The following is a 26,349-nucleotide window of genomic DNA, read 5'->3' as shown; positions in this document are numbered from 1 at the left end:
CACCTGCAAAATTGGATGGGGAGTTAGCCCAGCTTAAAAAGAAAGGAAAAAATGAGTGTTTTTAATCATTCACATAGGCTGATGCACTGTGTGGACCCACAGGCAGCCGTGCTGTCACAGGAGGGGTCATGGGGTGAGGTGGGATGAATCGCCAGGGGTGCAAGGCAAAGCCCCCACAACAGCCATGCGCATGGAGCTGTATCCTTTGGTGCATTTTTGAGATCCAAGTGACTCAAACTCATCCTGGAGTGGCCCTGAGAGGGGTGCTTTGGCCTCCTCTCCCTGAGCATGGTCTTGCTGTCCCCCGGATGTCATCACCAGTGATACTGCAATGCGTGGCGAGTGACTCTGCTCACCGATCCAGCTGAAAGCCAGCTCCAGGAGAGAAAACCAGGGATGAGTTTTAATTTGGATCCATAAGGTGGCCTGAATAATGGTGTACCCACCCGACTTTCAGAAAAGAGGACACATGGTGTGGTGTCTTCTGGCCACAGCCTGCCTTAAGGTCTGGTTAAGCTGCCTGCAAAGCCCCACCTCTTGGCTCTACCCCTGCATCTGAGTCACCAGCAATCCCTTTTGTTTGCATTTAGTGTAGATCTTCTTAATTGGCTCTTTCATTCCTCTAATTAAATGTAAATGAAGAGTGGATTAAACAGGGATACAGGAGCCCTCTGAACAAAGCAGGTTTCAGCTGGAGGAGGAAGCATCGGAAACAGGTTTTCCTCTGCCCCTTTTACTCCAGGTCTCTCCTCTCTCTAGTAGAGACAATTGCAGTCCCAAAAGAGCTTCTCTGCTCTTTTGCTGCTGGAGGCCTCCTCCTGCGGGTCTGCAAGGGATTTCCTGGTGACAACGGGATGGGCCAAGGCCAGAAGCAGTGAGCCAAACCTGGCTGTCTTCCCTTTGCTTTGCAAGCTTGTGTGTGCCCTAGTCCTTCTGCCTGAATCTTGCAGATCACCCTGCTTGGATGCGAAATCCCTGGGGAGGTTGCAAGCAACTTCGTTAGGCGCCTTCTTGGAGCTGCCAGCCCTGCATCATGCCAAGTCAGGCGTGATGTTTTTCAGGGTGCCCCGCTGTCTAGTTGTGCCCTGGCAGCACCATCCTGTTCAGGATGGGGGGGTCATTAAGCATTGCATTGCTGGAGCCTGTCGCTAATGCCTTGTGTTTGGTACTGCGGTGACGTGGCTGCGCAGCGTGGCCGGATCTGTGGGCGACGGGAACAGATGGCATATGCTCTGCTGAAAGCAAAGCTCTCCCTTCGCTCAGGGTGTAAAGCGATGTTTTCTTTCCTGCAGGCCTCAAATCTGTCCCTGGCGCACTGCTCTTGTCCACCTTAGGACATTAAAGGGGAGGTTTTGCTCCTGTGCGCTGATCGGTTCTGTGAAGCAGGGGCTGCGGGGGGTGGATGGCATAGGGGGTTTGTCTGGGATGCTTTTCTGGGGCTCAGCAGATGTTCTGCATGAGCCTGAGTGACCCTGCCCCAAACCTGCTTGGACTTCAAGGAGATGAACTTGGCAGCTGGCCACTCGGTCTGTGACCAGCTGGAAGGTCTCCACCTCCTGGTGACCTGGGAATAGCTGGGATTTGGAGCCCCTTCAGAGATGGAGCCCTAACTTTCTACTATTGCAAGGGCTCCAGAGGATGAGTGCAGCTCCCCAAAGCATGGAGAAACAGGTAAAGGGCAGGTGATGCATATGACAGTGCTGGAGAGGCAGCTCATGGTGGGCAGAGCAGGATGGTTTGCAGTGGGTACATGGAGCAAGGGAGATAAAAAGAGGCTGAGGGGCTGGGTCAGAGGGTGAAAGCCAGGTCTGAAGCTGTGTGTTCATCTTTGGAGTCACCCCGTAAAGCTTGGGGACAGCAGAAAGGGACCAAACGTCTACCATGATCAGCTTAGGTCAACGTGGTTGTGGGGTCTCACTGAGACAGACAGCTCTGGCCTCCCAAATGCCACATCTCAGCCAGGGACAGAGGCTGCCATTTGGTTAAATGCAACCACGTTGCAAAAGGAATGTGTTTGTCGCATTCAATCAACACAGCAGGAAAAAAAACCCAGACCCCTGAAATGACATTGAAACTCGGCAGTGTCCCCTTCCGTTCTCAGCATCCTGAGAAACCACAACCCCCCTTCTGCGAGCCTGGTCCTGTGTCACAGCCCATAAGGTTTCCTGGACTAGAGGGTGAGCTCAGGTCATGGGGAAGGGACTGGCTGGTTGGATTTCTTTTTCTCCAGGAGACAGGGCGAATGGGAGCGTGCGGCTTGTCCTCCCCTTTGCTTTCTTCTGCTACATGCTGCCCGAAGGGGTCTTTGCCTTTGTGTCCTCGTGTGGCCTGGTGGAATAATTATCAGGGGGGATGATGAGCCCAGGGAAGATCTGCGGTGCTGCACAGTGCCGGGAAGAGCTCTCCCCTCTTCCAACCTGGAGGGTAACAGGAGGGAAACAGTTGACCTTTTTTTCTGCTTGGCTGTGCCATGCTCCTCCAAGCAGATGCTGTTCTCGCTCTGGGAGACGCAGCAACCGGGAGCTGAGCTCTCGAGCCAGGGCTCTGCAAATGCAGCTGCTCCACGGCCACCGCTGATGGGACCCGGCATCCATCCCCCTGTGGAGGACTGCCTGGATTTCATCCCCCACGGTGCCTCTCCCTGGCCCCGCTGCAATCACAACGGCAGAAAGGTGCTTCAGGTCTCTGATCATGGATGTCCTGTGTGTCTTTGGGCAAGGCGTGCAACCTCTTTGTGCCTCAGTTTCCCCACTTAATAACGGATTTTAACATCCTTAAGACTTTCAGATGGAGGTTAGTAGGAAAAAGCATTTTTCTCTTTCTTTCTCTTTCTCTTTCTCTCTCCCTCTCTCTCTCTTTCTTGATACCTTTTTCTCTTTCCTCCCTTCCTTTTTTTCTCTTTTTTCCTTGTATTCCTTTCTATCCAGCCATGCCTGCTCCCATCCAGGGCTGGTGGAAGTGTCCTCTGAAGCTGCAGAGGACAAGAGGACCAAAGAAGAGGTTTGCTGCCCCTCTGCCTCAGGGGTCTGCCATGAGATGGGCTTTTTACTGAGACATTCCCAGGGCACCAGAAATCCAAGTGCAAGGATGTAAATGCTTCTTTTCTTTCTGGAGTCTCAGATGGTTCACACAGGGATCTTTCATTCCCTTTTCAACCTTCTACCAGTTCCTAATTAGACATGGGGAGATATTTTCATGCACTTGAAAAGTTTTATCTAAAATTCCCTGCCTTTTTATTTTTCTAAACCCCCTAAAATTCTCCTCCTAACTCCCCAAGCAGTGACACAATCCCAGTTCTTGTCTTCCTGCTCCCTTCCAAAATGGGTCTAGGGGGAATATCCCACACAGAACATTGAGTTCTAACATTTCCCTCTTTCACTCAAAAATATAGAAAAACCCAGATGCTTCCATTGAAAATTTGTCTTGGGGTCAGAAAGCAATTTATTTATTATAATAAAAAGTATCTTAGGGAACCTTTACCATCAAATGCCCTGATGAAACCTCTTTGCTTGGGTCTGTGCTGAAGTCTTAGCTTTGCTGGTCATTAGATGACACTGAGGATTTTTTTTAGAGGGTTTTGTTTTGGTTTTTTTTGAGAAGGGGGTAGGTTTCCTACTCCTAAGCAGGCTCCTAGAACAGAGGTGCTGGAAAAGCATCTTCAAACTGGAGATCCTGATTGCCCGGTGTATCAAAGTTACGGGTCAATGACTGCTGGACCATGGCTTTCCCCACACCGCTGTGCAGTTGGCAGCTGACGTGTTCCACATCAGAATCAGTTGCATTTTGGTGCTGGGTAGAATAAGCTTTATAGTCCTCCTTTCAGCACAGCTGTGTTGTGTAGCTGTTCTGTAAGCCACGAATAGATGCAGTTTAGAAAAAAAAAAAAAACCACCAAAAAAACCTCCTCAATTTTATTCATTACTTATGAAACTCCTGTTCATCTTATACGATCTTGGTAGCTTTCTCATGTGCAGACCTTTAATCTTCACCTACGGTATTGTTTCAGGATAGCTGGGCGTTTGGGAAATGGTTTACAACTTCTACCTGAAAAGCACAGTCCAGATGGGGCCTGGGGTACCCTGGGTAGGGACTGTGGGTGTTTCAGGCTGTCTGAGTTGGAAGGCTTGCTAGACAGAGAATGACTTATTCTTCCCACTTGTCTCCAAACCGTGTGATGTTCCTGTAAACTGATGCACATACAAATAGCACTGATAAACTGCTGAAAATGTGCACCATTGCTACAAACTCCTGTCGCGACTACTGCACATCTGATTTCCATGTCCTCTCTTCCCCCCTCCAAAATCAGGTCCCATGGTCCCCCAGACAGGGTGGGAATGCAAAAAATCTGACTGAAGAAGTCTATCTCCAGACAAGTCTGAGATGTGCTGTAACACTGGGATCAGCCCTTTTTTATTTCATATATCAAGACTCAAGAATAAGAGCCACCTTGGGACTGGCTAGTCCATCCCTAGGGCAGGAGCTACTCAACCCAACCCTAATCCTTACCCAGTCCATCCCTAATAATCTGTTCTTCAAAATCAGTGAGGGATGCACCACATCCTTTCCAAAAGATTTATTCCCATGTCTTGTGGGTGTTTGGGATTATTGAAAAAGGGTACAAAATCCACTCCCCTAACATGTGTCACTGTGCTGGCTCAGTCCTATACTACCAGCGCTCTGAAGGCTCACTTCTCCCTTTGAAATTTGTTAAAAACAAGGATTCAGATTTAAAGGGATGTTGGTTTCTCCTAGCTAGTTAATAGCTATGTGGTCCTACAAGAGCCCCACCCCTGCCCTGTTTTCTGCTTGTGTCTGTTGGTAGAGGAGCCTGAAGAGAGAAGACCCATAGCTTGGGGAACGCTGGGTGCCTGCTGTGGGGTCACCACATCTCGAGTGCATCTTTTTTCACAACCTCCTTTTTGCTGAGTGCATCTGAAAGGCGACACAGGAGGAGCCTACCTTCTCTTCCATTAAATCATTGCTGGAGACTGTCACCGCTCCGGCGTATTAGCTGCCGAACTTAAAAAGGAACAAAGGAGTTATTTGCAAAATACATGTTGGGAAGAGATTAAACCTGACATCTCAGCTACAGAGCCTTCCCCAGGTGAGGAGAATATACAGAACTAAAATATGTTTTCCCTCTTCCCTGGCTGCTGGAGGAAGGACCTTCCCCTGAGTTATTGTTTTTTAACCCACTTCTGCAGACATTCGTTAAACAATCTCTCTCGCTAGTTAGCAAGGTCCCTCGGCGCTCATCTTTCACAGTCATGATTTGATCATCAGGTGGGGATTGGGATGAAAAACCCTGTCTGCCGGCAGCTCTGCCTGTTGGAAGGAGTCTTTCTGGGTCTCAGAGTTAGAGAAGCAAAGGAGGGAGAGGGATTGTGCTGGCTCAGTACTTTCCCATGCTTCGCAGGAAGTGATTGCTAAAGACAAGTCAGGAATAACAAGAGCTGCAGTGCTCCAGCCAAGGGGGTTTTTTATCCTTCACAAACCTTGTGTTTGGGGACGTGTCTCATCTGACCTCCAAATCAACCCAGCCTCCCCTTCCTGCTGCACCTCTTAACTCCATCTGAGTTTGGGCAAATGTCCGGGCAGGGCGATAGTCACTTGGACCGTGGAGGGTAAGAGAAAGGGAAGGCCAGGACACTGACAGTAGGTTGCCAAACCTTCCTACCCTGCTCTGAAAAATTATCTCTGATTTAAGGAAAATTATTGCTTTGAAGCCTTGATTGTCTAGCTCTTCTCAGCTGGAGGAGCTTTAGTGAGGGTGCAGACATCACGATCCTTATTTCTCCAACAAGTTCATTGGGCCATAGGGTGATGTCAGACAAGGTGATCATTTCTCATATCCAGTGTCCCGGCTGGATGGTCTAAATGGTGTTGGGCTGAGGTTGCTGTGGATCTAGTTATTGTGTGTGAGTCCTGGAGAGGAGAGGGATGAGGCAGGTAGCAGATGAACAGCCAGGACAACATGAGTCCTGGTGCTGTTGTTCTGCCACAGCAATGGGTCTGTTACCCCAAACTGCTGCCTGCTTTGCTTGAACCTTTGGGCCTGACCTCCAACACTTCATAGGCCACTGGAGCCGGCAACGAAGGATTTCTAACTTTATTAACTTGCATTTCCCAGAGGACGTGATTATCCAGCTGGTGCTAAGAATAGACTGACTCTTCTTCATCCCACAGATGGAATGATTTAATTTGAAATGGTACTTTAGAGATCCTCTAGACTGCAGCCTTCCTGGGACATCTCACATGGGCCAGGGCAAATTCTTCCGTGCTCCTGAGCTCTGGGCCTCGGGCCTTCCTCAACCCCTGAGTGATCTGCATCAATTTTCCTCCCCTGGATGCCTCAAAAGTTCCCCCTTGCAGGTCGTTGTCTCCTTGGTAACTGAAACACATCAGATAAAAACAGACTGAAACCCATCAGCCTGCAGAGCACAAGCAATGAGATGGGAAGGTGGCGGAAGGATGTGGGAAGCCTTGGTCTGACTGGTGAGGTGCATCATGCAGACGTATCTACTCCCTCCACTGCCACGTCTTCTGTACCAGCTTCCAGCTTGTGCTACAGCTCCCATGTATGACAGGTCTTACAGTGCATCATCCCTTCCCAACACTCTCTGTTCGAGGAAAACTGTGGGGTCCCCATGCACTTTATCTGCCTCATCTATTCCTGATGAAGCCCACACATCTGGGGACAGGACAAGCCTTGTCTGCAATTGCTTTGAGCCCTTTCTGCTCCTACACAAAACTTTATTATAAGGAACAGTGGACATGGCCCAAAATTAAACCCAGGGTATGCTGCTAGCCCTATGGCTGTAGGTGAAGGCACTTCTGTGGGGATATTGGTTGGGTATTTGGGTTTTCTTCCCCTCTCCCTGTTTGGCCTAACTTTAATCTTCTTTCAGCATCACTGGGCTATTTACCTTTGCAAGCATGTCTGGAAGGTCTGCCTAATTTTGGCTTTAAATAAGAATCAGTATTTCAGCGGAGGAAAATGGTACAAAATAGTAAACAGTGGGTTTCCCCAGACGAAATTAATCACCCTGATGAAGGCATCTTTTCCCTTCCCTTTCCTACTCACCTCACATCTCCTTTCCTTCTCACCCACCTCCTGAGTCTGAATCTCCTCTTTCCATTCCCCCTCCTGCCAGCTGATTCCTTTCCCTTTCAAGTGGACCCCAGCCCAACAGTCACCTTACTGTCCCTGTCACCCAGGCATTTAACATCTGGAACATCTGTCCAAGACAGATGAGGAAAAAACTCAAACATCTTGAACTGGAGTGAGTGTGCAGTGGCCCCATCTCCTCCATCTTTGGACAGGTTGGGTGGAGGAAGGGGGAATCAGATCAAAAGAATGCTTTGCTTTTAGTTTAGCCTGCAAAATATATATATGTGTGTGTGTGTGTTTTCTTGCAAAGATAGGCATGACTTCAAAGGGTAGAATACAGCATTGGCAGAAGCAGTTAGGAGTGCAAGGAACCAAAGTCCCAAGTCCTTCTGATGCAGTTCCTTTAAAACCGGCACCAGTTGCACTTTTGGAAGGACATCATTAGACAAGTATTTTCCCTCCAGTCCCTGGCAAAAAGTCAACATTTGCATTTAAATAGTGCTTTTGCTACCAAACAGAGGCATGTTACAGAATAGCTGCACAGAGATAAAGATTCCTTTAAGAGAGAGCGAGGTGGGGGGGGGAACCTAACCTCATTGAAAGCCCAGCCCATCTCCCATGTGCTGTAAGCAGAGGAGAGGTTATTTATACATTTGAGAGTGTGCCCGCTGAGATATAATCTAGTGCTCTCAGGAGCCTCTGCTTGCTGGAGGTGGAATTATAAGAATTAAAAATTACAAGCGTAAAACAAGGCCAGTCTAAATGAATTATTACCCAGTGGGTGTAAATAATTCATGGACAAAATAGCCCTCCTGGGTCCCCCATCGATCCATCTTACTCCACAGATGCGAAGAGGAACAATCTGTTGAAGGGGTGTTTGAAAACCTCCAGGATGCTTTCGAGGGTCTGGGGTGGTTTCTGAGCGGCTGTGGTTCATGTGGGCCATGAATGGCTCCGTCGGAAAGGATGAGTGATGACACAAAATGGAGTTTCCTCTAATAATGAAATCTTTCTTATAGCTGACCAAGGGAGAAGGAAACACCATTTAGTGAAAAAAAAAAATCATGTTTTACTCCTGTGCTCCCAAGCAGAGTGCACCAGTAATTTAACCCGTATGTGCAGAGATCCCCGAAGGACCCAGCAAGACCTTCTTTGGCAAATATTTACCTTTCAGCACGATCAAGTTCATTCCCAAAGGCAAAAGCTGGCTTTTTGGAAAGGTTTTTGCTAGGTCTGCTGTGTGCAGGCTGGTCATGTCTGAGGTAAGAAGTATTTGTGTGACTCCCTCCTGTATGGCCAAGGGGTGGGAAGGACCTACAAACCCCACATGAGCAAAGTTTGGGACCATAACTGAAAATGCAGGATGAGAGCTGGCCTTGCTGCAGCCAGTTTTCTTCTTGAGAGAAAGCTCCTGCCCAAGTCCATACCTGAAAGATGACCATACTGACACTAAGGAAGTTTTATCTGGGAGGGTTTTGTCATGTAGGAGGAAGTGAAGGAGAAAAGTGTCTTCACAGTTGGTTGTATTTTCCTGATACGCACATGGCTGTATACAGATATTTATGTGCAAAAGCATCTTTAGATGCTGTAGAGAGTTAGTTAAGGTCACAGAAAGCTAAAAGAATCGGTATCGATCCTCCACATCTCTCTTTGTTGTCGGACTTGTTCACAGACAGTGGTTACTTCTGCCCAGCCAGAGACATACAGAGCCTCTGGAGCTGCAGCCTTTCTGCCCCAGCAGATCCAGCACATGCTGGTGCAGTCTCCACGGTGGCTGAAGGAAGGGATGCATTTAAAACAGTCTTTGTAAAAGCTTTGTCTTTGCAGTCTGCCTTCAGGCCAGCCAGAATTCATATACACAGCTTAGTGTCCTACCAAGCTAATACATCCCGGCTTTCAGCAGGGCTTTTTGACCGGTAGGTGAGCCCAGCATGCCAAGGAAAGTGCATCATGAATCTGCGGAACCGCTCGCTGCAGGACACTGCCAGCACTGAAGAGTCCATGGATCCAGAAACCAATTCAGCAGATTTATGGAGAAAAAAAAAAAATCCATTTATGGTCATTAAAAAATAAAGTCACCATCTCTGAGAGAAGATACCGCTAACAGCATAGCACACATTTGGCTTGTCCATCAATGTGTCCATCATGGGTCCAGATGAGGCTCATTTATCTACAGCTTTTTGTAGCAGAAAACTTAATCTTATCTGATTATTTATATTGCTCTTCATCTTTTCCAATGCGTGTCCCTGGTAGAGTTTTTGGTTGTTTCTGGAGTTTAAGTGTTAGATCAGAGTGTTTTGTTCTGGAAGGGTTTCTGTTTGGGTGATGTTTTTAATAGTATGTGCAGTTGTGTATAGATGCATGAGAAATGGTGACAAAAGAGGCCTGACTGGGGCAAGGAGATGAATTTTGGGATGCTTTATGAAAAAAAAAAAACCAAAAACACAACAACAAACAAACAACCCAAACCAAAAAAGCCAAAACAAATGCCCTGTCTCCCACACTGACTCATTTATGGCAGGAAAATTCTATTGTATCTGTGTGCTTGGTAACCATTGCCCTGTTTGGCTCCTATTTCATGTACATCTCCCAAAAAGTGTCGTTATCTTAGTCACATCTAACTATAGCAGGCATCTTCTACGTGAAAGGACCTGCTGGTTGGTCCTGCCTGGGCTTGTCAGCTACTGGGCTTTTGCTGGTGCACACTTGGTGTCTTCCAATAACTCTTCTTTTTTTTTTTTTTTTTTTTTTTTTTTAGCTGGTCGAGAGTATTTTCCCACTTTGCTTTGCAGCCAGTAGAGATGGAGAGAGGTAGCTTGTACCTGCAGGTGTAATTTGTCAGGTAATGCTGCAGTACTGCTGCAATATGTCCCTCCTCTTCTTTACCAGCTTTGCCAAATTCAGCAATCCAGAAGTCACTGCCCATCAGGGACAAAAAAGTAGCAGACACTCTGCTGATTTCTCTGGCTCTGCAAAGATGATAAACTAGTATGAAAACAGTTTCCTGGAAGTCAGAACCTAAGTCTTGAGACAAGAAAAGGTTAATAACTTTAGGAGGAAGAGAAGAGCCACAGGAAATACTGTTTGCACGCCTAAGAATGCTTGAAGGCATGAAAAAGGCAATAGGAAGAAAAGATTAGAGGAAAACAAGAAAGAAAATAAGGCAGTGTTTGAAAGAAGGGGACACAGCTCTGGCTATTGGGATTATTCATTCTCATAGGAAACATAAAAGAGCTAAACAAGGAAAATGCCATGCAGAGATCACACATTGTTTTTAAGGACAGGCCCCTAGACATGATCCCTGCTGGCTGAGCTGTAACCCATCTCCCAATCAATCTCTCCTTCCTGAAATGTCACTAACCTGCACTTAAGTGCAATAAGACTTTCCAGACTAATTGAAATTCTGAGCTAGAGTCAGGAGACATTTGCTTCAAGTAGTGTTTTAATTGTCTGCTCCCTAGGCTGGTAACAGAATATTTTGCTCCTTGCATTATTCAAGGAGACACAAGAGCTCAACCTTTCCCTTTAGGTTAGTGCCCCTCCTGTCTTGGGTTTATGTTCTGTTCTTTATTTGGCCTCCACTCACGTATTGCCTGCGTGCATCCTCGTGTGCCTGCTCAGCCAGGGATCAGGAAACCTCAACCATCCCATCTGCTTAGATGCAGCACTTTGATTCAGCCTGTTATCTAGAAACAGGGGCCAGCTGGGAGGCATGGGGCTGAAACCAGACCCCTGTGCTTCTGTAGCTGAGAGTTATCTTTTTTGTTAGACATAAGGGGACTCCTTCTTCACACGTACAAGAAGACACTCGCTGTTAAAACCTTCCATGTGCCACTTGATGTAACTGGGAGATTACAGTCTGGCAGAGAGTGAAAGAAGATTCAAACTGTCCGTGGCCTTTCTCTGTTCTCCCAAGAACGCTGCGCTGAAGCCGTGTTTATAAACTTGTGTTTGAAACTAGGTAGAAGTCATGGTAGCACCCACAAAGCATTGGATAAGGCCAGACATCCTCAGGAAGAGGTAAAATGAGCCTTAATGAGCATCCTGATCTTCCTGATCCTGTTGAACTCTCTTGCTGGCCTTGGGTACTAACCACCATTTCCCTGTGCTGGTCCTGGAGGTATTTTGGAGGAGCTGGGTGAACTATTTCCCTGTGAGAACCTGCCTGTCCTCCCCATGAGGTGCTGGGATCATAAAAGAGCCCAACATGGTTTCAGCTATGCCATCTTCTGTGGACCAGAATCAAGCAGAAGATAAACCTGCCTTACCTGCCTTACCTCATCTTACCTGCTTATGTTAACAGGTACCATACCTGTCCAAAGAGGTGGGTTTGGTTATGGTCCTTTTCTGGATGAAGCTTGGGACTGAGGTGCCTGATGGGGTTTGGGCTGCCCCAGGCTTAGTAAAATATACACAGGACTGTTTCCAGCTGGGATCTATGTCTATAGATCATGGTCAAAAAGAGTGAAATTTGTGTGTCTTCTCCCAGTTTCAGCACCCTCCTATGCCATCATAGTCCTCATCATGACCAGGGACCCTTGCTAGCTTAGAAAACAGAGACAGAGAGAAGATGACTCTTCCGAGATCATGCACCAGACTTCTAGCAAGCCTGACCAAGTCAGGCAAGTCCTGTGTCCTCTGATGCTGCTGGTCCCTATCCCTTCAAAGGGCACAGCTCTCTGCAGACCTCAGATGTCCTGGTTTCAATCTTGTCTGCAAGGACCACCTGGACATCCTGTCGTGAAAGGAGATTGCCAAATGGACAGTTGGATGTGGCTGTGAGTCAGCAGGCAAGACACCTATATAGAGCAAGTTCACCACCTGCCTGCAGCAGGCAGGCTCATTTCTTCTCATTTTATACAGTTTTGGTTTGTGGTTCCTGCTCATTTTAACCACTTATGGTTCTCTGCCATCTCTCAGTTCCCCATGCTATGAGAGAAGGATTCCTCTGACCGAATGACATCTTCGATGTCTAAGGAGATCATCTGGTTTCCTTTTACAATCAACAGAGAGAAATGGGCATTTCTGGGGTGAGAATCATCTCACCCTAAAGCAAGATGGTGAAATAGATAGCCTACACTCTCTAAAAGTGCTAATTTTCCTCCTTTAAATATGAAGTGCTCAGATAGACATAGCTGTGCCACAGACCTCTAAAACTAGCTGAGACATCGCCCACTCTGGCAATGCTTTGGAGGACTCTATGTGATCTTGCAGTGAGCCCAGAATATGGATCAAGTTGCTTCGCTCTTCCCTTTAAATCTTGCTCTGCAGGGAGAAGTGGCTCTCCTGAGGGTAGGAAATTGTATTTTATGTGTAATTAATTTGGAGTTCCTTAGAGCTCTGTCCACTCATCAATGCTCAAACAGCCCTGTCGTCTAGGCTGCAGAAATGGAGGCATGAATTATGCCTGTTATTAATGAGTTTTAGACTTGGTCTTCCTAATAAGATGAACTCACACTCTTTTTTGCTTCCATTTTTTAGGTATGCCTTCACTGATTTCTCTCTCTCATTCCCACACATTCCCACACTCCCTTCTGAGAAGGATTGTGAAGGAAGAGGCTGAGGGTGAGGGAGAACAAGGGCTGATAACGATGCTGAATTTAACACACCTGGACAGACTTTTTTGGAAGGTGAAGTCCCTTCTTCCTGTCTTTCCTCATAATCCAGCTTTACCAGCAAATTTCAGATTAAGCATGGATATGAGCTAGGTCCTGGTGTGCAGGGCTGAGATATTAGTTTTGGTGACAACTTCCACAGCTGGGAAGTGCCGGTGCTAACCCTTGTGTTTGAGTACTAACTAACAATATCTCACAGATGCGTTGTGGTCTGCAAAGTCTGTGGGTTGTGCCAGATCTACATGTGGTCTTACTAAACAGCTCGGCCAGTAGATGTTGCTCTTGGCTCATATTGATGTGCTCAAAAAAGATGTATCCGACCTGAGACATCTGGGAAACCTCTGAAGCCACGCAATGTAGATCTGTCCTTCACCCAGCATTCTGCTTTTGGCCATCATGGACCACCGCAGATGACCACAGAGAAAAATAAAGTACAACACAACAACTCAGCAGTTACTTGTAATTAGTAGATATAATTATTAATTATTGCTTGCTTAGTCCTAAGTGAGAATTGCTGGACAAGCAATCAGTATTTCTAGGGGAGGTGTTGGATGGTACTTATGAGAAACGTGGTGTGGAGAGCTGCAGAGAGAGAAATGAAAGAACTAAAACATGCTGAGAGAGACTGAAGTCAAACAGGTATTGGTCTGGGAGCTGCGGGGGCTGCAGCTCTCACCTGGGGTTGACACCATGCTCCTTTTGTCCCATGGGAAACAGGTTTATAAGGGCTTCAGATAAAAGTCACGGAGAGAGGAGTGGAGAGCAGGGCTCAACATCACTCCTGGGGTTGCATTCATGTGGTTATCCAGATAGGATTCAGCCATGTTTCCAGTTTTATGGAGTCTTAGAGGAAAATTAATTACCTGGTGTATTGGCTTTCCATCCTGAATAGTGCTAGCAATCAATGATAACCCAACCACCCTGAGTCCTCTGAGCACCAACGGTGACAAAAGGAAAAAAGGATGCAGAGAAATCTTCCTCTGTCAGTCTCCATCCTCTATTCTTGTATGGATTAATTTCCACTCAGTGTTGGGGAATGTGCTGGGAGGAAAATAACATCCTTGGTCTGTTCAGAATCCACCCATTTGTGCAGACAATCTTATAGCTCTGGGATGACTGTCTGCATTTTCTCATAGAAAAAATAGCTAATGCACACGATGATTAACATCTAAGTACGGTCAATAATTTGTAAAGTAGTCTCAGTCTCTGTATATCTGTTAATATACCCACTCTTCTCCTCTTCCCTCTCCATGCACATTCACCTCTCCCGCTCTGTAGTACCAATCACAGCAGTATTTAGGCACTACCTAATGCAGGCTCTCAGGATCAAGGACTGTCTGTGACTGTTTTGCTTGTAGAGTGCCAATCCCAGGACAGCTCTCATCTTCCTCAAGGCCTCTTAACACTGCTGGAATATAAATGACAAATATGAATAACAGAAAAAATCATTTACAGATGCCTGGGTAAATGCTGAGCCTTCGTGGCTTCTCCTCTTCATCTGTGCTGATATAATCTCTCACCACTGTGCCTTTCTTTTCTTAAGCAGGACTTCAGACCAAAGGAATCTCATGTCAGATTTGTTTGTAGGAAAGAATGGTTTTAAGCAGGACAGACCTTGATCTTGGTTGGCTGAAGATTATGGGTATCAGGGTCTTTCTCAGCAGGGTTAGAAAATGCTCACGAAGATGCTTCAGATGCTCGTTGGGGAAAAGGCTTTCTTTTAGTGGTCCTAACAGGAGAAATGAGAGGGACACCTCACCTCTTGCAAGGTAACATGGCCACACAGGCCATTCTGCATCAAGCCATTCTGAAGAACAAAAGCTCAGCTCCTGTTTAGTTTTCAGGATAAAAACATGGTATGAGACCACAGGTCTGCTGCCTGCAGGACCAGATGGAGTTGCATTTCCTCGTGTCACTCTGGGACTTTGGAGGGACATAACAGCCATGTGTGAGTAATCCCCTCTCACCATTGATAGAACAGGTGATGGCTTTGGGAACAGTTGTTTATGAATCAGGCTGAGAATTGCTTTAATCCTTGTAATCCAGTGTCTCTAAGGGATCTGTGAGTGAACTGCTGTGCCTGCAGTCTGTTTTATAGTGCCCCAACTTCAGATTGCCAGCAACGATGCTAATGACTCACGCACCCACCACACCTTAGTATCAATATGGAAAGATCAATATTAACCTCTTAATTATAATGTTGATCAAGATTGATTATATTGATTTCTTGTCCTTGATGCTAAGGCATGCTGGTTACCACGTGGTCATTATCCCAGATGCAGAACTGCTGCTGCTGGCTCCTTAAACTATCATGGAGCAATCTAGTAGCAGCTTTTCATTTGGGTTCCTCCAATGGTTTGAATGTATCTCTGCCTTCTGCTTGGGCTGTCCATGGTGGTCCCAGTTGCCCATGGGAGACACAGATGAAATCATTGTCACTGACTGCAGGTGTTTGCTGTATAGTAAATCCCCTTCATTCATATGCAGCCAAGATTCCCAAGGTGGATCTGCTTATACCTCAGATTTCTGTTTCCTACCTTAAACACTGGCAAAGTCAAAAAGTTCCTTCATTTTCAAAATGTACTATTTTGAGCAACCAATAGTGCTCAATTAATTGTCAGAAGAGCACAGACTGAGAGCAAGCAGAATGGTAATACTGACTGTTCAGCATCTAATGAATCAAAGAAACCCTGCAAAGACCAATGAATGGAAGACTTCATGGCTAACTTCAAGATTTGTGATGCCAAGGACCTGATCTCCTACCAGATGGCCCACTGCAACTGGTATCCCAGAGAAGAGAGAGATATGTTTCGTGGAAAATGACAAGCGATGGGCTATGAGGTGTTTCGGAGGCTCATAGCATACCTCAGATGTCCTTCAGAGACCTGTGTGCAGGTGAAAGCTTGCATTTCTCTGCAGTTCACAATCGCTTACAGGAAAAGATTTGGCCCTGTATGCTACACAGTGCCTCTAAATTGTGTGCACATCCTTTATTACTGCTAATATTTACCGATCATGTACAAACTCAGGGCAAACCCTGCCCAGGCCAAGGCAGCATCCGGTAAAAATTTCAGGATTTCAACTTAATCTGATCTTTTCAATTTTACAGATAATGAATGCCTTTAAAGATTTCCTTTTTTTTTTTTTTTTTTTTTTTTTCTGTTTAACACCTTTGGGAACAGCACGTCCAGGAGGGAAATCCTTTCCCAACACAGTGGGGTTTGGAGTGGCAAGCTTCCTCCCCTTCCCACCATGGTCCAGTCAAAGACCCCAAATCCCTGAAAAAGAGGAAGATTCTGCATCTTGCTGCCTATTTCATAGTTCTGTTTTGCTCCCTTGGGAGCATAGGGTCTGGCAGAGGAGGGTAAAAGGCAGACAGATTCGTTGCTCATCTTCATGACCTGTCCTGGCACAGTAACCCCATCACTTACTCTGGACACCTCAAGTGCAGACATAGCTCCACGTTATTTCCTCTCATCACTGTCAGGGCTGGAACTGGATCCTACCACGCTCAGACTGGTCCCAGGCACTAATCCCTAATGCCATTCCTGATCCCAGTGGGAATGGTCAACCCAATAAAGGATCTCAGATGCTCATCAATACAATGCAATTTTTGGTCTCAAGCAGTCCAGTTCAGACAGCATCTCTCCCAAGGGCTGTTTGAACTGTCTTTGGACGCTGCTGGGTATCTTTTCTTAGCAAAGTGACCTCCTGAGCTGCCTGGGCATGCAGTCCTTATTAACCCCCAACTTTGGCTTGTAGATAATCTCCTCTCTGCTCTACATCCTAACCCCTTAGACACACATCAGCATTTAACTCCCCTGGGTTTTTTTTACTCACCTTGCCCAAGTGACCCAACCATTCTGTCTGTCCCCCTCTTGACGAAGGGTCTTAATAAGAGACAGAGACGGAAACTACACACAGAGACAAGCCTAAAGCCTGCTCCCTTCTGCAATGAAAAACACTAACGATGTGTCAGAAGATGAGCTGGTAAAGGCAGCTTCTGCCCAGCAAGGCAGCCAGGATTAGCATCTTCCCACTGCAGGATGAGTGTAACCGACAGCTCTGCGAAGGAGAGGACACCGAAGGGAGAAATGCCTGATGACAACTTGCTTGTTCGCCAGCCTTCCTCGGAGATGCACACACACCGAGTGCTTTCATGTGGTTTTTCAACCGCCTCCGTTCCCCTTCCAGGCAAAATCCTTAATACTGACATCCCTGTGTGAAGAGGGTTTGGCTGTGCGTATCAAAACGTCATTAAATATTTGGTTTAATAACTGCCAAGGCGGCTGCCTCAGCATTGCACCAGAGTTCACGTTTCTGGCTCTGTCTTGGGAGCAGTTAGCGGAGTCAGGAGTGCTGTGAGCCACAAATAGTGTCTGCAGAGCACCGTCTCCTTGGCAAAACTGCTCCGAGGCGGGGACATCTGACTCCTGGCTTGTCCTCCTGGGTGATTTAGTCTATGTCCTCCTGTAAGATGCTTACATTAAGAAAATTTAACTTCCGCCTGTGCTGTACAGCAGGTGCCCTGTGATACTGCAGGCAAGTCTTTCAGCTTTTCAGCACCTCCCTGGTTCATCTCGCAGAGGCAATAATAGCATTTCTCTTGCAAAGAGAAATATGTCGTAGCTCGTGGAGGATTGAGAAACTGCGGTCTTGGGGACCATAGAAATCCTTCAGCTGGAAATACTATTCAGGAAACAAGCCGAAATTGCACCAGGCTTGCAAAGCTCTGGGTGTTACAACATGTCACTGCATTTAGGGGTTTATGGCGTGTCCTGCACGTGCTTTATACAGAAGGGTGAAAATTACTTCGGTGAAACTGAGGCACTTCAAGCCAGGGCAGATAGAACATGAAAGGAAATCTCACAAATGCTCCTCTTTGATTTTCTTTTTGAACAAGCTTTTATGAAAATAGACAGTGACACTCATATCAGGAAAGGTTTCAATCAACTTGGGCTACACAGTTAGATTTTAATGTGTTCGTATATTTATCACCGTACAGAAGCACGCATGTGTCTATGCTAATATGTCCCCTCTGTGCTTTGCACCGAGGTCTGCAATAACTTGAAGAAGCAAATAGTGTGTGAACTCAGCTCTGATGTGATTTATGCAGTATCAGAGACGTTCAGGGCGGGAAAGCATTTCATTCCTCCCTGGTGGTCCATGCTGGATTTTTCTTCACAAGTCTGTTCTCTGATATTTTGCCTGCTCTGCTTTGAAATAAGTTAAATGATTAGGCCTCTACGGCTTTCTTAGGGGAAGACTTTTCCACAGTCTTATGTGATCTCGTGCTCCAGACTAAACATTTTCTTTCTCATTTCCCTGCCCACCTCCCCCACTATTTCCACAGAAATAATCCCCCTTTATCCCTAGTGTTTCATTTGCAGGGATTCATGCAATAAGCACAGCTTTATGCTAGGTTTCCTTGAAAGCTGAGCACTTTGGCCTCATTTCCATCTTCCTTAAGTGATTTGCAGAGCAGGGTGAGATTGAAGCTGGTCCTAAATGTTTGTCCAAATCAGACCTCGTTACCTTCATTTGCAGGGACTTGTGAATGTTACGGAAATCAATGACAGCTTTGGCCAGTCAGCAGCTTTGAAAAGTCACATCACTTATTTGGGTACCCAGAATTGAGTGATCTGAGCAGCTTTTTTGAATGGTGGTGAGGAATACTGGCCTGACCTTGAGCTGTCTGGGCTCTGAGCACATCTCCGTGAAAGAGAGTCATAGTAATAAAATTAAGGTAGGAAGAGGCCAAGCAACTGGGAAAGCACCAGAAACCATCTTGTTGGCCAGATCAGGGGTCTTTCAGCCCAATATCCTCTCATTAGTAGTGTCTAACAAGGGAAAATAGCAAAACAAGACAAGCATACAGCGTCCTTCCAGCCCTCAGCAACTTGCAGCCTAGAGACCTTCTGAGCAAGAGCTGCTGTCTTTGCATCTAATAGTTTTTGGTGGGGTTCTCTTTCATGCATTTCCCGAGCTACTTTTTGTATTCATAGAAATTTTGGTACCTTTACGTGCTGTGACAAGCATTGCACAGCTTGACAGTGCTCTGTGTCTGTGAATTATGTCCTTCATTGGTTTTGCACCTACCTCCTGCTAGTTTCATCTGACACCCCTCAGTTCCAATATTGGAAAAGACAATGAACAGCCATTCCCTGGTTACCTTGTCCTGGTGTCTCATGAACTTTTATTGCATCTTCATCATTTTCTCACCCCCAACCATCTCCTTTCCATGGTGGAGAGTTCTGATGTATGATTATGGCTGTTGTTAATACAGAGTTTATTGGAGGTAAACACACACAGTACAGAAAAGATGATCCTAGTTGTGCAGATCAATGCTCCTGTCTTGCATCTCCATTGTCTTACTCATGGGCTAGTTTAGCTTGAAGTTTGCTACTGGTTTGTACATGGATCAGCCTTGATTTCTCCCCCACCCCGCTCCACCCCTGAGCATCCCAAAGAAAGTTTTATGCAATCCCCAAACTCTCATCCCCAAATTCTCTTTTCTCTATAGGACAATGAGTCCTACAGCCCTTTATGCAACGAATCTCTTTGGTTTGCATGGCCTTCCCAAGAGTGTCTTTCATGATGACTCACCTTAGTGAGTTTCACACCAGGGCCTGATCCTTCTCCTTGGAGGCTGTGCCCTCTGTGTGGTCCATTCATTATGGTCCATTTTCACTCAGTAGGTTACCAGGGTGCCTCTGCCTGTCATGTTTCTCTGATCACCTCTGGGTCTTTGTGTTTAGATTTGTCATTAGTCAAATAACCTAACAGAGGTCATGACACACAGATGGACATTGGGCATAAGAAAGTTCCAGCATTTTCATTTTGTTTCCCTCTAGATCAATAATGGGGGTGTCTGAAAGAGGAAGGTTGTACACAAGAGCGGGAATGAATGATTTTGCTTTTTAGGGAACTTGAGTGATTAGTTTTGATATTAATGTGCATAATAAGCAAAACAGCAAAGTTCCCAAAACATAGGATTTATTTTTGAAAGGGCAGAGAATGAACCACCACCAACTCACTTTGTGCCGCCGGAGGCTTTCATCGCATGTGGCGTGGGGAGGGGACATCTTCCTAAAATATCTTTTTCCTTCCACAGAAGTAGCAAACTGAATGCATGGCTCTCCAGGGAAAGATCACTGCTTTGTGTAATAGAAGGCTGTCTTCAAAATAGTCCCTTCTGGACTTGCTCTTTCCCAGCATAGTGAGAAAGGAGAGTGATAAAACCCTGTGGAGTAGCTTTCTTGCATTCCCCATTGTATAACAAATTTAACTTTCAGATGGTGTAAGACAATCTCGCTCTCAATCTCCTTTCAGCATCCTTCTCCCTATTTGCATAAGAAATAACATTTTTTTCTACTCATTTGCGAACTGCTGATGATTCTCAGGCCCTCAGATACTGTGATATAAGGTCCACCACGAATATTTCCAGTGGTAAAACACAGAACTGAGGTAGCTTTATGCAGTCTCGGCATGTTTTTCAGAGACAAGATGTCCTGGCCTGACGAGTTTGAGAGAGCTGCCAACAAGAAGTGTCTGCAGCCGGGGTCAGTGGAAGGCTAAGTCCAAAAAAACAAAATCGGAGATGGATGTAGTGTGTCAGCAAAGACCCTTTTGCTGTGCTCTATTGATTGTTTTGTGTTGATTCCTTAGTTTTTGCTGTTGTCACTGCCATCTAATTTAAGGCATTGCTGTTAAATTAAAAGGCATGATTGACTGGCATCTGAGACACATCGCAGCTGTCAGCTGCAAAGATAAACTCCGGATCGGGATGCAAATCTTCCCAAAGATCAAGGGTGTTTGGACGAGGAGTCTAGGTGGAGCGCTCTCGGTTAATTTGTAATAGGAAAGACCTATTCTTTTGGCATCTCTGCTTAAGATTCAGAACAAGAAATGCCAAATATGAGCTTGCCAGTTGATTCTGACCATCTTGAAATTTTCTCCATTTAACTGTGGAGAACTGGAATGTACTGGGTCAGCCTAGCGTGAAAAGTAATTTGGTTTAGTGTGTGATCATGATAAGAACCGACTGAGGAGGATCAAAAAGCCCTTTAGAAACTGGATTTAAGGTCTCCCTGAATGACAGTCTCCATGGCACTCAAAACAGTCCCATGAGCAGCAACCTCACGTGCAACAACCACCTTTGCAAAAATCATGCTAGGGGCTAGGAGCATTCTCAAAAAATAAAAAATACAAGCCAAACCTTGCTATGTGATTGGGATAATAGCTGCTGGTTGTGATGGGAACCTCTGGAGCTGGAGGCGTGAGCCACAGCTACTTCAGTTCAAGGGAATAAAGAGCAAAGTGAGAAAGGTCTGCAGTTCTGCAAGGCTGTAGCTGAGCAAAACCTTGCTAAGTGGGAACGGGTTGGGTATGTGACCTTCACAGGAGTCCGTGCCTTTGAAAAGCAAAAATCCTTCATAAAGCAGTTGCAGCAGACTCATTATTTCTGGATTAAGGACAGATGGCAACTCAACCCACATCGATCAGCAGGGTGCAGCAGGTTGTTGAGAGCTGATGAAACGGGACTCCAGGGGCAAAAGGGACTGTCCGCAAAGGGTCCCATTAACTTCAATGGAATTCCACATTGTGTTTCACATGGGTTACTCACTTCCCGGCATCAGAAAGGTCTCCAGCCCCATACTTGAAATATAGAAAGGGACAGAGGAGGGAATTGTGCAGCAGACAGGTGTGGATGAATGTTGCCTGGAAGATGGGTAGTCCATGAAGGTTTGTCCCCCTGGTTGCAGCTCAGCAAGTCAATCCTGATGAACTGAGTGATGAGGCATGTGTGCAGCCACTGCAGTGACAAAATCTCACTCGTATCTCTCCTGCAGCACCTGCACTGGGCCAAAAGCATCTCTGCGTTGCCACAGCTCAGCTGCTCCACAGCCATGGTAGCTCATTCCCTTGTCGTGATCCAGCCACTCCTTTCCACCAGCCAGATGCTTTCAGGTAGCAGGCAGAAGAGCCAAGTGTTTTACTTGTGGCACAGCACTTTTCCCCCCCCTTTCAAAGAAGGGATGGGTATAACTTCATATAATAGGCCCTTAACCGCTTGTTTACAGCACCACTAAAAAAGACAAATCACTTGAAACAGCGAATGACTAGACCCAGGAAAAGAAGGGAGATTTCAAAAGGTTTATCTGACAGCCAATAAACAGGATAAATAACATGCAGTATTTCATTTGTCAGGACCGTGGGACAACCTGATGATAAAAAAGGACTACTCCATAAACTGGGGAATACCTTTGTCTTGGCTATAAATGTCTGTGTTGATTTAATAAGTGCTCTGGTACTTCTGCTCTAGCTTCTCTTGAGCACTCACAAATGGGATGGAAACTGAGGAATGAGAGGAAGGAAGTTATCTGTGCTCAACCTCCTAAAGAGATCTCATTCCAGTTATGGGTTTGAGATCACGATGGTTTTTACCTTACTTTTGACTGGTTTTCCCATTGCTGCTGATAAGCAGAGTAAGAAGTAAAAAACTGGAACCTACACTATCCCCCACTCTTTCCTGTAGTGAGACCAGACAACATCTATTTCTTTACATTTTTAGGGGTTTAATGTCATCATAATAGACTGCATCCTGAAATTCAGACCTGTTTGAGTAACCCATCATCAAACTGAGTACACCATGACAGACAATCAGCTTGGGTAACCAGTCTGCATTTCGCTTACAAACACAACATAAAATAACCTTTTAAGACACGGGACTAATTATGCATTTTGGCTCAAAAGCAAATAAATCGCAAGCTAAGGTTTGTGTGGACCTGCTTTCTCCCTTCCCCAGCCCCACTCCTAATTTGCAAAGGAGTGAGAATAAAGACAGACATCCTTAAAAGGGCAAGCAAAGAGTTGATTAGTTCCCAAGCATGTCTGGTTACAGATATCCTATCGATCAGCTCGAGCAAGGCATCAGGATACCTGCCACTATGCCAATGGCCTCTCTTGCAACTGAAACACAATCTGTCTCCTGTCAGGAAATGGGAGAGACAAGCCTGTTTCCCCATGCTGTTTAGAAAAGGAACCAGCAGAGAAAGTGACTTTCAAGGGAAAGGCAGTCTTCTTTGAGGTCAGATATTTATTGCGTGCCAGTAACAACTCCATCTTCCACACTGCTGCCAGGATCTCTGAGCACCTTGCTGGCAGGTTCACTAGCCTGCATTTCCATCCTGCTCTACTTTCCCATGTTGTTCTCATCGTTAAGTATCTAAGCAGCTTCCACTGCATTCAGCAGTGTGAACGATGCTGAGCATGTGTTTATTCTTACTCTGTCTTGGGAGAAAAAGCTAGACCCAGGCTGGTGGCAGTGGAGGATCCCTGTTTTGGGAGGAGGAACAGAATTCCACAGCTTTATGCTGTGGAGACGGATGAGTATCTGCCCATCCCTGTGCAAGGGGGTGCTGGTAATGTCCCTATATTCTGATCTGGCACCTAGCTGTGCTGTTGAGGACCTTTTTTTTTTTCCAGACAGAGCTGGTGCCCTGCCTAGGGTGTGTAGGGAGCAGTGGAGCCCACAGCTCAGAGGACAGCTGTAATTTCCATTGCCTCATAAATAGCAATACAGAGAGGCTGGGTCAGCTGAAATGGATCATTTGCATCTAAAATCTCTGACTCTCAGTGAGAAAAAGAAAAGGGATTTTATTTAATTTTTATTTTATAAAGCAGCATTTGCCTTTCTCCCAGTGTTTCCTCAAAAACTATGTCTTTAGCTCATGATTTTTATCTGTGCCTGAGTATGGCAAATGGCTGAATCTCTTGGACCTTGAAGCATCTCCAAGGGTAGTGAGAGAATGCACAGCAGGAAAAGCAGCCATCTGAGAGTGGCCACCTCTAGGGTAAGGGCCACCTCTGCTCCTCCCCATGAGGTGGACAAACAATGGAGCAGAAGCAGTCACCAGCTCTTAGAAGCAAAGGCCTGTTGCAGAGTAGATTTTAGCTTGCTGCATATGGCCGATGAGGAGTGAACTGATCAGTGAGGGATATGACAGCTTCTCCATCACTTGAAGGGCTTGGATGATCATAAAAATCATAGAATCACAGAATCATAGAATGGTTTGGGTTGGAAGGGACCTTAAAGACCATCTAGATCCTCTACTGTCTTTTTACACCACCAGTCCCAGCTCTGCTGGGCTCCCCTTGCAGGTGCCCTGTTGCAAGGCTTTGACCGGTGTGAAGCAAGCTAGATTGAGATGGTCTTCACAGTCCTGTTTATGGATATCCCACAAGGGCCAGTTGTTCTTGGCAGCACATGGAAAGACACAGGGTGGAGAAGGCTGCAGGGGCTCAGCATTTCACTTCTGCAAGTGGCAAGATCACCCCTGCAGCAAGGGGTTTGCTGGCTCCATCAGCTTGCAGGGCTGCAGCTGGTGGTACAAGGGGGACAGTTGTGTGTTGCTGACACCAGCACTGAGCATGACTGGGAAGTGAAGCCAAAAAAGCACCTTCATCTTATGGTGCTCCCAGATTGCTCCCTGTGGGTGCTGCAAGGGTGCTGGAGGGGAATATCATTCCCTCACCAAAGCTGTCCTTGAAAGCAGTGCTTCTCTGTTGCTGGTGGTGTCTGCGGCGAGGGGAAAAGGAGTGTCCTTTTCGGGGGAAGTGGGTGCTGTCTGCACATCGGCACCTGTGTTTGTGCGGGGAGATGGGGAGGAGAGACGACCTCACCAATACTGGATGTGTATCTTGAAGTGGTTTTTGCAAGTGCCTTCTGGGATTAGGAGCCAACAGGCCACAAAATGGGAAGAGGGTTTCCTCAGAGTAGGGAACTTCTTTGCTGCAACAAGCACAGGAAGAGCTGGACTAGTTAGAAATGTAGCAGGGTTTCCAGGGAGGCAAAGTCCCTGTTCATAGATGTGGAACAGTTGAAGAGAAGTCAATGAAAAGGCAATTCTTCTCCCTTCCCCTCCTATCTCTTGACTTTCTAGGCTACTCTGTGGTGTCTAGCCCTACCACATTCAAAGACATCCCAGTTTGGGGGCTTGGCAGTGGGTACATTGTAGGGTCTGCCGGGCCAGTGTCACCTCGGCTTCTTGGGTGCTGGGCTCTCACCAAGTCTGATGGGGCTTTTCTGGATTTTGCCCAGGTGGTTGGAACTCATGGTCGGCTTGGGGTGACTGCACCAAGGACTGCGGGGGAGGTCTGCAGACCCGCATGCGCACCTGCAAGCCCCTTCCCAACGAAGGTCTTGTCTGCGAGGGAGTCCTGGAGGAAGGACGGCTGTGCAATAGGAAGGCGTGCAATAGTAAGTGGAGGCATGTTCCCTTGCACGCGCGTGAGTGGGTCGCTCTTCTCAGGAGGAGCCTGACCTTGTCGTCATTAATAACGAAGGATGCTCTAGAGGCACGGTGAAACTGCTGAAGGGTCATGTCAGAGCAGCAAGCCCAGGAAAGCATGCGATTTCGGCTGTGCATGGCCCTGCCCTTCCCTGCCTGTCTCGCGGTCACGCATGCACACGCACACATGTCGACATACGTCTTCCAACACAAACACCTGCAGATCCAGACCCTTACCTGAAAAAATAAGGGTTAATCTATAGGAATCTATAAGCAGGTATTCATATGCTGGTGATAAATCTGCCACCGATGGCAAAATATACACCTGTAAAGGCATTTCTTTGATAGTTGGACCCTCTCTCCCAAATAAGTAAAGCATGTATCTAAGAGAGATGATACTCTTTTGGCTTAGTTCACCTTCCCAGTCAAGAGCAGTGTTGCTGTCCCTTTCTTTTACAAAATGAAGCCTACAGTGCTAAGATCTGGCTGTTAGACAAACAAAACACAGGTCTTGAACAAGGCAAAGTATCTGGCAGATGCTCATCTCTCCTCCTGTAATGTAGCCTCTCTCCAGGTCCTCTTCTCCAGAGGACAGGGGACAAATTCTCAACGCCAGTTCAGCACAGTGATATCGATGGCTGGAGCTGGTGACCTGCAGGGCTTTCATCCCCGGTGCTTCTTTTGCATTAGCTGAGTGGAGAGGGGGATGAAGAGGAAAGAAACAACAGCAGAAGAGGCTCTGCCCAGCAAATGCAAGCGAATGGCTGATTATAATTATTCCCTTCTTTTTATTTCAAATTCATAGTAGAGAATGTTTGAATAACTCCTCCGACTAGTCAAATAACTAGGGAAAGTTCAGCTGTCTTCAAAGGCAGGGAGGTATCTCCTGATAAAGGGGAAGTTCAAACAGAGGGACATAAATATATTCCTCTAATAAGGGCTAAAATGATTTCATGCATTTTTTACCACTTCCATAAATTTAAATCATGTTGCAATTAGGCTTTTTTTCTTTTCTTTTCTTTTTTTTTTTAATGAAACCTTCTAGTATATTGAATTTCATCTCTTTGACTCACAGTTGATAATTTCCCTCTGAGGTTCGCCCACACTAGGGAAATTTAATCTATGTCCCCCACGCTTACTGTTGACTTTGGAGTCGTAACGCAGCTGTGGCTTGGGGCAGTGAGGGTAAGAGTGCATCCATCTGTGGCCAGGGACCTGGAAGCTGGACCTGAAAGGGGGTCCAGCTCTGGAACTCAAGTGTGTCTGAATGGAGCTGGAGGAAGGGCCACGTCGGTCTTAGTGGACAATGCTGTGAAGGAGAAGAAGGTGG

At 46.4% G+C, this 26,349-nt stretch overlaps 1 protein-coding gene across 2 annotated transcripts in view; it reads left to right on the top strand.

Moving 5' to 3' along the window:
* The window catches only part of ADGRB1 (adhesion G protein-coupled receptor B1), a 283,833-nt gene that overhangs the window by 99,421 nt on the left and 158,063 nt on the right, over positions 1-26,349 (top strand). For both annotated transcript variants that reach the window (XM_054816238.1, XM_054816237.1), the window contains exon 3: positions 24,830-24,988. In XM_054816238.1, coding sequence (XP_054672213.1) covers positions 24,830-24,988 — 159 coding nt within the window. The remainder of the gene's footprint in view (positions 1-24,829; positions 24,989-26,349) is intronic.

Source organism: Grus americana, chromosome 2 (assembly GCF_028858705.1).
Source record: "Grus americana isolate bGruAme1 chromosome 2, bGruAme1.mat, whole genome shotgun sequence".
NCBI classification, from domain to species: domain Eukaryota; kingdom Metazoa; phylum Chordata; class Aves; order Gruiformes; family Gruidae; genus Grus; species Grus americana.
This window is presented reverse-complemented; position numbering and strand designations above follow the sequence as displayed.